At 50.1% G+C, this 12,101-nt stretch overlaps 1 protein-coding gene across 4 annotated transcripts in view; it reads left to right on the plus strand.

The window, feature by feature from the left end:
- VTI1A (vesicle transport through interaction with t-SNAREs 1A) overlaps positions 1-9,872 on the plus strand; it is a 360,713-nt gene extending 350,841 nt beyond the window's left edge. For all 4 annotated transcript variants that reach the window (XM_058672073.1, XM_012925468.2, XM_058672074.1 and 1 more), the window contains one exon: positions 8,737-9,872. Coding sequence is in view for 2 of the 4 variants with exons in the window: in XM_012925468.2 (XP_012780922.1) it covers positions 8,737-8,830 (94 nt within the window). In the remaining 2 variants the exon portion in view is untranslated. The remainder of the gene's footprint in view (positions 1-8,736) is intronic.
- Positions 9,873-12,101: the final 2,229 nt, after the last annotated feature.

A 12,101-nucleotide genomic window follows, 5' to 3' on the forward strand; every position in this document is an offset into this window, starting at 1 on the left:
GCTGTCAACGGGAGGCTCAGAGAGGCAGCAGTGTGTGGGAACCAGAAGCCTGGCGGGCTTGGGAAGACAGCAGCTTCCTGAACGTCTGCCTCCACTTTCCCACCAGCCACTGCACGTTTCCAGGCAGCTTCTCTGGCCCCTGCCAGCCAGCACCGCTCACCTCCCCTGCCAACAGCACCTCCTTGCACAGAAACCTTTGTCAACTACACCTTTTCAAAGTACTCCAAAATCTTTAATGAGCGGGTCCTCTGCAGCCTGGGGGGTGTTGCTGAGCCGGCTGACTCCTGGGAAGAAACTGAATCCCAAGTGTCATAGAGTGACTCGCCCCGGGTCACGCCAGGCAAGCCCAGGATTGTGGGCACTCAGCACTTCATCCCTGCCCTGGCATTACGCTAATTACGGCCTTTGTTGTCAGCCTTCTGTGATTGATTGCTCATTGTGACTCTGCAGGCTCCCACAGGGCAGGAACTGCACTTCCTTTTCTCTGCTGAGCAGCTTGGCCATGCCTGTCCATCCGTGGAACCTGTGCGTTGCTTAGGGAACGCTGTGAGCTCCTGCAGAGGAGGGCCCCCTGGTAGCTGTCAGCCAGTGGACTAGGATAGGGCAAAGCCCAGGCACCAGGCATAACCCAGTCTGACACCCGATTCTACTGAGCCTTCCGAGATTTGACATCTCTAAATGGTTGGAAAAAAAAAAGTTCAAAGGGGGACTTTTTTTTGACAAGTGAAAATTATGTGACATTCAGATTCCCAGTATCTATCAATAAAGTTTTGTTGGAAGGTAGCCACGCTGCTTCATGGAAGGATTGCCAGGAGTTGTGTTCCCTTGGCAAGAGTGAAACTGGCCACTGGCCACTGCAGCTGAGGCTGGGAGCCCCAAAGATGTGTGGCTGCGAGCTGATGTGTGTTCCCCCATCCTCCACTGAAGTCTTCATCTCCAATGCCTCGTAACATGGCTTGGTTTGAACATGGAGTCTTTGCAGTTGTAAGTAGTTAAGATGGGGTCATCCTGGAGTAGGTTTTTCCTCCCATCTGTTGTAGCTAAAAACTTCGCCCAAGGGCCCTTATGCAGAGCAGTCTGGGAAGAGAAAGGCGAGAAAGGGCGTCCCAAGGCAACTAGCCAGCCAACCAAAGCTGGGACAGGCGTGGACCAAGTGCCTCCTTGCTGTGCTCAGGAGGAATCATGATAGGCTCCTAGCTTCTAGGTGAGACCACACATTCCTGCTGTTTCCATGCCCCTGTGTGGCACCTTGTTAGGGCAACCCTAGCAAACTAACATATTCACCATCTGGCCCTTCATAGAAAAAGTGTGTTGATCCCTGTTAAACCAAGTAGGAATTTAGAAACAGTGAACCTGCTCCACTTCAGACCTCGAGATGATGCCAGGGCTCGGGCACCGGCTCCTGCTGCTGAGCAGGTGGCTGAAGAGCTTGCTTCTGTCCCTACCTGTCACAGTATCTCTCTCCTTGGTGTCATGCTCTCAGGAGTCCTGGGTGGCTGATCCCACCGCAGCTGACGTCAGCAGGTACCTCCTACTCTTCATGGTGACGTCTTGATAGGTTGGACCACAGACAGCTTGCGCTTTTCTCCCTGTTTTCAGTGGCTTATCTCGGAGGCAGGAGTCTTGTGGGAAGAGAGTTCAGTATAGGTCCCTCGGTTCCCTCATCTCATCTGGCTTTGGGAAGCTGCCTGCTCTGCTCATGAGTCAGGCGAAAGAACCTAAGCTCCCGAAGATGGTGAGTGCTCTAGCTGGGTGCCCAGCTGGCAGGAAATGCAGCTGGGACTGTCCAGTCCTGCCCCTTGAAAGAGGACTTCAGGTGAACCCACAGTAAGTGCACAGCACAAAGATGGGGAAAGAATGGAGAGCAAACGAAAGAAATGAAACATAATGCAGCCCACACCCACAGGCCTGGGTCTGCGTGCCGGCTAGGCTGCAGGGGCTCAGGGTGTCGATTTCAGGGACTGCTTAGGACAGAACCACTGCAACACTGGGCTCCAAGCATGAGACAGCATCCTCTCCGGGCTCTGGACACCTGAGTCAGAAGGCGGGGAGCTGGCAGAGCCATGAGGTCTCTGAGGCCTCATCTAATTATGGTAGTTCTAGGCATCCCCTGCTCTGTGACAGCACAGCACCAATCTCTGCCTCTCCCAAGGACTCCAGGTACTGAGTTGGAGACACCCACCCCCCCGCCCCGGTCCCAAATCCAGGATGGTCTCCGCTCAGGATTCTTAGTGAATTATGTTACAAAAACCCTATTTTCAAGTAAGTTTGTATGCTAAGGTTTCTGGTGGAAAATTATTTAGCCCAATACAGTCAGTGGGATTGAAGCAGAGAATTCCTAGCTAAACTTACTCAAATCAAAAGGGATAGTTTGGTTACTATAACTGGGAAATACAGATTTTGGGAACACAGCAGACTCCGGAGGTTCAAATTACGCCTTCAGGAATTTTATCCCTTGTTTCCCAGCTCTTGGTTCTGTGTCCCTCCGACAGGGGACTGGTATCCCTCCTGAATGTTAGTAAGAATGGGCCTCAGCTGCCCTAGGCTTCCATTGTCCCTACAGTCAATCCCAATAACGACATTACCTTTTTCTTGATTCTCTCACAAAAATCCCTAGAAGACTGTATCTGGCTTGGGTTACACTCCAGTCCTTAAGCAAGTGGTTGTACAGGAGGTGGAGAGCTATGATGGGCATACCTGGGTCACACGGCTACCTGTGAAGTCAGAAGAGGATTGAACCTGCTGGAATTCTTAGGATCAGGCCAGGCATTCTTTCCAGACATTTGGGATTTGAAAGACCCTCGATGGGCATCATCAGGTAGCAAGAGAAATACCCAACTCTAGCTTGGAGACAGCTGTGTCCTCAGCTCTGCAAGAAATGCTCCAAGTGTAACTTACTATTCCAAGCTGTTGACACTTGACCCCAGCTCCTGCTATCATCTCCTTCTGATGAATGCCAGCAATGAAGATGGAGAGCCTTTCCCTCGGCCCTGGTTTTTGGGAAGTGGCCAAGGAAAAGCATACACTCTCAGTCTCCCAGAATGTATCCTGTGGCTAATTGTTACTATTATGTCAGATGCTAAAGCCAAGGACATCATTATTCAGGGCCAGTTGGCCAGGCAGGTAGGCCAGTACAGGACGTGGCACTGAACCTGCAAAGTGTCATGCACTCTCCAGCTAATGAATGCAGCCTTGCAAAGGTGGTAGGACACTGCTGGCATCCTTAATGGAATAGTGGCTAACACAAACAGCCGAGGCTGACAGCCGTGCTTGTGGGCAAGCAGCCCTGAGAAACCAGACCACAAGCTCCAGGAAACCTCAGCTGAGCCCGCACAGGTACAGCCTCATTCCTTCATTCAGCAAGCTGGTTTTTGTTCTGTTTTGGTTGGTTGGTTTTTTGGGAATACAAAGGAATAAAATAGATTTAGACTACAGAAACTTCACTTTTTACTAGAGAAAGCTACAGAGGAACCAGAAAGTCATAAAACCCCCATGTGATAAGTGTAGTGGTAAGAGGATGCAGCAGAAAATTCTAGAGTAAGATGTGGACATGACCAGGTAATCCTTCTTGGAAGGAGTAAGGAAGGAATGCTATAGATTGAAGACTTGTCCTTGGACTCAACCAAAAAGTGCCTTCAGGCTGCAAAATAATAGAAGATCCAATTCAAACTGACTTGAAAATGAAGTTAATTTAAGTCAAAGAGCCTTGATATAGATGGTCATTTCAGAACTAGAGTTCCAGTTCTTTCTCACGTGGCAGCTTCTTTTGTAGCCTGCCTTCCCTAATGAAAACAAAGAGGCTGCCTAGATCCAGGCTTGACATCCACACACCCACCTGATCAGATCACCCAGCATTCCAAACTGAAACTCTGTTGGAATGGCTTAAGTCACAGGCCTGTACCTGGTCAGTTACTGTGGCCAGGGGGCATGGAATATGCTGACCTAGATCACAGCTCTATGCTTGCAACTAGAGGTGCCATCAGATGCTTGGAGTGGACAGAAGAATGTCCCAGTGAGTGCCTGTGAGACATAGGGAGCCACAGGGTGGCACTTGGCTGCAGCCTCATGTGTAATGTCATGGCCATTTGCACACAGTGCTGTGGGTCGCAGGTTGCCAGAGCCCTGACTCTGGTGGGAAATAATAGAGCCAAGTAGACAGTTTTGAAAAACAAGAAGTAGAAAGTGATTTTTCAAAAGAGAGAAGGCACGTCAGCTTTTGTCATACCTTGACTTCCAGGATACATTCAACTAACACCTCGCCTGACTTGGTCAGGTGTCTCCTTCCAGCGTGAGGAAGGGTGCTGGGCAGTGATGCCTCCCTTGGGATGTTGATGCTAGACTGCGGTAGCAAACAGCTCCCAGATCTCAATAGCTCAGTCAGGTCCCCCAGGATTCCTGATGAGCCTCTGGGAGCCTCGGTCATCCATTTGATGATTTGGGGATCCCAGCGGAAGGAATCGACACATGCCACGCACCTGTTCCCAACATCTGAGCACAAGGGAAGAACAAGCTGAGGGATCTAGCCCCGGAAGTTAGATGCTTCCTCTGGAAGTGGTACCCTGCACTTTGGCTTGCATTTTATTGACCAGAGCAGTTGCTGTGGCTGCACCTATCGTCAGGGAATAGGGTCAGTGCGGTCCCCGCATAGAAGAAGCAAAGGGGAAGTGGATTCCAGTGGAGTGAAACCAAAAAGCCATGCCAGGTGCCGTGCCTGCCTGCTTCCCTGATCTAGCCTTCTGTGGTTCCAGCTGCCACAGGCAGGAGCCTGTTTCCAGAAGGGGGGAAGACTGGCAACGGGAAGATGAACTGCTCCCAGGGTTCCACACGGGATCAGTATTTTCAATAGTACTTTGTGAGTTCAGCCTCAAAGTAAATGGTTAATTCATCTTATATCAACAGCACTGTGATTCATAATGTAAACTTGGAGAATCCTTGATGTTTCAGGCCCACATTCCTTTCAATTTGGCTCTGCGTTCTTTTAGAGCCACAGTGTGCTCACTTAATAGAATGCAGCATGCAAATGCACAAGTTTTTGCCTGGAGGCAATTTAGCCTGGCTGTTTCAATGGATGTCTTCTTTCAAGTGTATATTCTTTCTTAAATTATTTACTGGGTAAACACACTTTGCATTTTCAGAGGGGATATTAAGTCAACTTGCCACAAACCCAGTTGAACATCAAGCCCTCCCTTGCCCAAAGTTAGGAGCAGGTTACTTTGTTTCGGCTTCTTTCTAAGTGCCTTCTCTGCCTCTCTGGCTGGGAGTTCCTCTGCCTGGCTTAATTCTTTCTTTAACAAAAAATGTGTTTATCTTTTACTTAATTAGAAAGCCAGGTTTACAGAGAGAAGGATCTTCCGTCCGCTTGTTCACTCCCCAAGTAGCCACAATGGCTGGAGCTGACCTGATCCAAAGCCAGGAGCTTCTTCTGGATCTCCCACACAGGTGCAGGGTCCCAAGGCTTTGGCCCATCCTTGGCTGCTTCCCCAGGCCACAAGCAGGGACCTGGATGGGAAATGGAGTAGCCAGGACATGAACCGGTACCCATATGGGATCCCAGCAGATGCAAGGCAAGCACTGTAGCCACTAGGCTACCATGCCAGGCCCTTGTCTTATTTCTTGAACTATCTCTGAACAGTGAGTTTGTTTTTGCTTTTCCCACATCACCCCAGGCCAGCGGCCCCAGTTATGTTCATCTCTAAGCTTCTTTGCAGAGGAGACCCACCAATGCCAGCTGTGTGTCCCCCTCCTCCCTGGCCCTGTCCCATCCACTTGAGTGCCCTGACAGCTCACATTTGTGGCCCCTGTGAGGGTTGTGTTTACCCAGCTGCTCTGTTGTGGTATGCTGGCTTGATGGGCCACCCAGGTATGCTTACTTCTAACTCTGTGCCCCAAGTCTGTGTCTGCTCTCTGGACCCCTGGGGCCTGAGAACAGATACCCTCTCCCTCTGCTTGCCTCCAGCATATACACTTCCCTTGCAGGAGAACTGCAGGATCTTCTCCCGCCTGGAAAGTGCTCGGAGAATGCACAGTGGTGTAAGGTTCCGTCTTGGAGGGGGGGCATCCTTTGCTAGGCACACTTCTGGAGACTTTTCTGCAAATTTTCCACCCCCCCTCCCCCCGATTGGAGCAGTCTTGATGAGCGGAATCTGCATCCTTCCATCGCCCTCCTTTGGGCGGTTGTCTTTGGAGCCGTGTGCCGGAGTTACAGAGTAGACGGTACACACAGGCGTGTCCACAGCCATGCAGAGCAGGTGGTGAAGGGGAGGGCACCAGGCTCTGTGGAGGCACCAGACAGGAGTGAAGCACAACTAGGGAGACCAGGGAAGAGCTAAGGTTTTAGGGATTCCTGTGTGCTGGCTTTCTAACCGTGCCTCGGATTTAACCAGCAACACTCACAGCTAATCCTTTATCAATTCGCATCATGAGTACCTTGGGGCCCACAAGCCACAAATAAACGAAACTACATGAGAGATACACTACCCTGTATGACTTCGGGCAGACTTTTAAGGAATTTTCATACTTTTAATCTGTTCCACTGTTGAATTTCAATGTTGCTGATTTCTGCAGGAAGTCTGATGCGGGATGTTCAGTGTCGCCAATTCCCTCAGGAAGTCTGGTGTGGGGTGACTACGGTAAACAGTGACTTGGGCAAACCTGCTGAATAGGACTGTTCTGAAGCTACTATTCCTTCAGAGAGAGGAAGGGAAAGACCAGCTTGTGTTCTAAATGGAGCCACCGGGTAGCCCTGTTCATAATTAGACTCGCTTTAATAAAGCACGAGGTTCTGTTTTTATGTGCTAGTTTGGGGCACAGTGGACCTGGCTGCTCCTGAGTGAGTGTGGCCTGTTAAGTCTGGATTAGCTGTCATCACAGGAGAATTAATGTGGGGGTGCAGACTTTCTGGTGGAGAAGGGAAGAAATAAACGAGACAGATCTTAGCTGAGCCTGGCGTGATAAATGAGGGCCGGGCGGACCATTCATCTCCTGCGGGGGAGGTGGACATGAGCACCAGGGCAGTTTTGCGGAAGACGTGTCAGTAAATGTGATTGTTTTGTAACCTGTCAGGAGGAGAGGGAGCTGAGCCTCCTAGAGAGACTCAAAGGGGGGGGGACACCCCGACATCACAGTCTCAATCTACTCATTTAGGTGTGGGCAGAAAGGGGCAAAAACCTGGCTGAACCTACAACCTGGCACTGTCATCCTACCAGGAAATAATAAATCCATCGAGGAGCTAAGAAATGGCTGCTTAGACCCTGCAAAGGTTTCTTTCTTTCTAAGAAAATTTTTTTTTGGAGGGCAAATTTACAGAGAGAAGGAAAGACAGAGAAGGGGCAAGATCTTCCATCCAATGATTCACTCTTCAAAAGACCACATGTCCAAAGCTGGGTCAGTCAGAGCCAGGAGCCAAGAGTCTCTTCCTTGTCTCCCACGCGGGTGCAGGGTCCCAAGGCTTTGGGCCTTTTTTGACTGCTTTCCCAGGCCATAAGCAGGGAACTGGGTGGGAAGTGGAGCAGCCAGGACATGAACTAGTGCTCATATGGGATCCTGGCACATGCAAGGGGAGGATTTAGTTGATTGAACTATTGTACTGGGCCCACTGCAAGAGTTTCTTTGTGAAGCCATGAAGTAGGAGGGTGAGGACTTTGTTGGTGCAAGGACCTGGCCTGAGCCCACGCACCGGTGCCTGGGGAGGACCCCTGTGCAGTGTTTGGTGTTTCTCATGAGGCCACAGGCCCTGGCTGTGGGATCCTTGTAGTTGGCTGGATGGGTCAGCACGGGTCTCAGCTGGGTGGATGGACAGCCAGCTGGCCTGCTGTTCCATGTCTATTTCTGTGTGGTTCTGTGCGAGCCGGCGCGGGCGAGGCTTTGGACCCCGGTTCCCTTTGAAAGTCTCAACAAAGCATTTCATGTCCGACCTCTTTTTCTCTGAATGAGGTAACAAATTACGAAACAACTTTATCAGATGCTCTCGGCAGGTGCCCGGGAGCCTGTGTCTTTACTCTGGTCTCCCGCCTGAGTTCCGGCTTGCTGGCAGCCTTCCGCAGGGCCCGAGAGGGCACGGGGTTAGACTCCCTAGAGGTGGCAGCCCAACTCATGCACGGGGTGGCCCCTGGAGTACCTCCGGAGTTCTCCTTCCATCTTTTTTTTTTTTTTTTTTTTTTTTTTTTTGCCATGGAGCAAGTGCAGCGTTTTCTGTTGCGTGGCAGAACATGAGTCACAGTGGCAGACAGGTTCCTAGCCTGAGCTGCAAGGGTGACACTTGCATCTTACTCCCATCCTCTCCTTCCCAAGTCTCTCTCTCTGTCTTTTCCCAGGGTATTTTTGTTCAGGTAAGTATCTTACTGGCATATGTTTTCTTGGAGTCTTTTTACTGAGACAGGAAACACTGAAAATTTAAAAAAAAAAAAAAAATGAGACTCGTCTCACATTTTAAATTAAAAAGAGAAGCTCACATGGGGCTCTTGATCACTTAAAACGACTCTGTGAGCCTCAGAGCCTAGTAAGGCATTTGATTTGCTTGAGCGTTACTGGGAGCACTGCTCCCGGTGCAGTGAAGTGTGGAGTCACCGAGAGGGATGTGGGTCGAAGCCAAATGATCACACACACATGCGCATGCGTGCGCCACATCCTCCTTCCCCCCCCACACCCCGCCAGCCCTCCTGGCTTCCAAACCGGGGTTCACTCAGCCAGCCTGGCCTCCACTCACATACATGTTCTTTCTCCTCTGCTCTCCCCTAGAATCATCCAGAACCGCCTCCTGCTCGTCATCCTGGGGATCATCGTGGTCATCACCATCCTCACAGCCATCACGCTGTCTGTCCGAGGACACTGATGTATCTGCTCCCCTTGGCAAACAGCGATGGCGGCCCGTGCTGAGTAATTAAGACAAAATGGTCACATGAATCATTCCACGCTGACAGCCCCTGGGTGACCCTGCCTTGTCCCTTCCCCGCCCCTCAGCTCCAGGGCCAAGAGCGTCAAAATGTTTTCTGTCCCTGTTTGCATGCGGGCCACTTGCCCCCTCCAGGTTTGTCATCAGCCAGGTTTGTTTGGAGAGGGGAAGGCAGATGTGCATTTACCTTTTGGTGATTTCTTCCCCTCACCAAAACCACCCCGGCGCCATTCTCTCATGCCCTCTGCACACGCCAGGGCCCATGGTTTGGGAGAGAGGGGTCACTCGCGGGAGCTGCTGTCACACACCTTGTATCACGGAAGGACCTTTCTGTGATGTCCAAGGTTAAAAATGCAGGCTGAAATAGAGCCCCGGCCAGCAACCAGCACAGGAGCCCCGATCCCATCCAGGCAGAATAGAACACTGAGCTCACTGAATATTTGTCTTGCAAAGATGGGTATTCAGTGTCAGTTGTGCAGGAAATTGACTTCGCACTTTCCTCAGTTTTCTGTTGCATGATTTCTTTCTTTCTTTCTTTCTTTCTTTCTTTTTGAAACCTAAGAATATTTTTTGCTGAACCTGCCCAAAACCCACTTTTCACAACTTTGGCCACTGGCTATGAGGAATATTTTTTCTCTCCTTCCCCAAATCCCATGCTCTTCAAAATTCACTGGCAGAGCAAGCCCTGGCACAGAATCTAATTGTGACCCCATCTTCCCTGACCTGTGTAAGCGTCTCTGTATCCATTCGGTTTTAATATTTGCTCTGCCAAAAACAGCCCTGCTACATGCAAAGGTCTGACAAGGTCCCCTCCACACCCAGGCCAGTATGCAAAGAGGACATGAATATTTCAGCGAGAGCAAGAACACGAACGCTGTCGGTGTGAAATTTCCAATGTGATTGTCAATGTGGGCGACTCCCATAGGGCGATCCAGTAGAAATAAACTTAAAGGAAAATGTTCACTAACCTTTAAAAGAATAAGGCACTGCGGCGTTACAAAAAAAAAGGATGACTTGGATTTTTTTTTTCTTTTTACTAACCAGAAAGTCAGCCAAGCCTTCCTGAATTCACTGTGTATTCAAAACTCCTAGCATACTTTGTGATCTTTTTTCACTTCTTTCTGTCTGAGGGAACTCAGAATTGCACTCAAAATGAGTTCATTTGCAATCAGGCTTAAAAGTTGCCCAAAGTGGGGTCAATTTTCTCCCTGTACCAAAGCAAAGCGTGTTTTTTCTTAAGGCTTCATTGGGACTCCTGGGGTCCGTGGTACCATCTTTTGAATGTCATTGGAAGTTTTCAATTCTTGAAAATCCAGACCCGTTCTCTTCATAAAAAGTGCTATTCCCCTGTGCCCCAGCGATTGAGTCACCTGAGTGTGACAGTTCAGTTGTCCCTCTCCCACCCAGCTCAAAAGCTTTGTGGTTGAGAGAGGAAACGGCACGCGCAGCAGAGGCGTGGTCCTTCCCGAAGCAGGCCAGGGTCTGCGTGGGTTCTCAGGGATCATGTGTAGTGTGTGAGTGGAGAGGCAGCTTTCACTCCAGAGGGGTGGTGTGGAGGCTGGGCTGCACACAGTAGGACAAAAATGCTGCTAGAAGCCTTGCTAATTTCCCGGTTGGCATAAGGGACCCACCTCATCAAGAATCTTCTGAGAACGGGGTTCTGTAGGGCTGAACGCACAGCAGGATCCATTGCAAAGTGAGGAAGCCCCATTTCTAGTCAGACACACAAGTGGTTGGTGGAGTATCCACCGTTCCCTCTGCTGGCATCCTTCAGAACTGTGCATCTTGGCTGGGGTGTGTCACTGGCCACTGAGCTGTAAGTCCTGCATCCATCCAGCCCACCTGCGTGGGGGCAGACTGTTGCTCAGGCTGGCTGGCAAGCCAGATGAGTCTGACCTGGCACCTAAATGTTCTGGCTCCTAAACATTCCGCTAAAACCTGCTTAGGTGTTGATGCAAATGACAGGAGAAAGAACAGGTGCATTGTTCACACACACACCCTCCCCCAAATTGATGACTTTTCTGTCAAGTTCTATACCTTTAGTAGCTCTGGCCTATGAGGTTTGCCCCAGTTCAACCTTGGGAGTGGGCAGGATGTGAACAGAGATGCCTTGTCCCAACAGCTCCATCAGGCCTCATTGAGAGTGAGCACCTGGTCCCTGCTACTGAGCACCATAGCAGGAGGTTGACCAGAAGGCCCCCTAACTTCCTTCTTGCTGTTCCAAGGAGTTCCAGGAGGGGCTCATTGCTCTCTCCCTCCTAAGTATTAAATAATCTTGCAAAGAAGTTGCTCCACCTCCACTCGGTAGGGAAGAAAAGACCCAGATTTGAAGCAGGTTGTGGTTCTAGGTCCTGGGCCCATGGTCTTCGATCGATGAAGATTTCCGAAGTTGGCAACCTTTATTCAAACAAAACATTGCAGGACGTGAGGGAGAAGGCGGATGAAGAGGAAGATGTGGAGGAGGAAGACAAGGAAGCCCTTGCCATATAAAATTCATGCAGACTAAACAGTTGCCCTGACAGAATAAATAAAGCGACGATGCTACCCTGCTCCAGAATCAAAAGCAATTCAATTAAAGTCTCTGAAGTTGTAAAGAGTTGTAAATGTTCCGTGTCGCGGGCGAAGGCCTGCGAAGGCGGCGGGGCTGACGTCAGCCGCCAGGCCCGGGCTGGGAGCCATTTGCTATTCCGTTTCAGGCCGGCGGGATTGTCTTATTTTGGAACCAGCTTGGTGGGGGGTTTGCTTTGCTACAGCTTCTGAGCCCTGAGCTTCAAAGGCTGAAATTAATGGTGAACAAAATTGTGCGGCTCTGGCCGTCCCATGCGGGGCAGGCCCATTGAGGGTTATCATTAAGTAAAGAAATAAAGAGGGGGAAAGAAGGCTGCCTGCTCCAAAACCTCATCAGATAATGACCTCGGTGATTGGGTTTTCATTTCCAAACAGCATCCAGAGATTACCAGCCCCGAGAAGAAGGGAGAGGAAGAAAGGAAAAGCCAGTGTCTTTCTCTCCCTCTCTTTCTGCCCCCCCTCCTTTTTTTTTTTCCTCCTGCACATCTTTTCTTTAAAACTGTCAGATCATTTCAGTATTTCAAATCCGAGGAAAACAGCCTGCCTGCTGCTGTATTTGAAGTTGTAATGGTGTCAAAAAGTCACGACTGACTGACAGCCGTCAGTCCCAGAGGGGCTCATTAAATCATAAAAACTTGACAAG

Source organism: Ochotona princeps, chromosome 13 (assembly GCF_030435755.1).
Source record: "Ochotona princeps isolate mOchPri1 chromosome 13, mOchPri1.hap1, whole genome shotgun sequence".
NCBI classification, from domain to species: Eukaryota; Metazoa; Chordata; class Mammalia; order Lagomorpha; family Ochotonidae; genus Ochotona; species Ochotona princeps.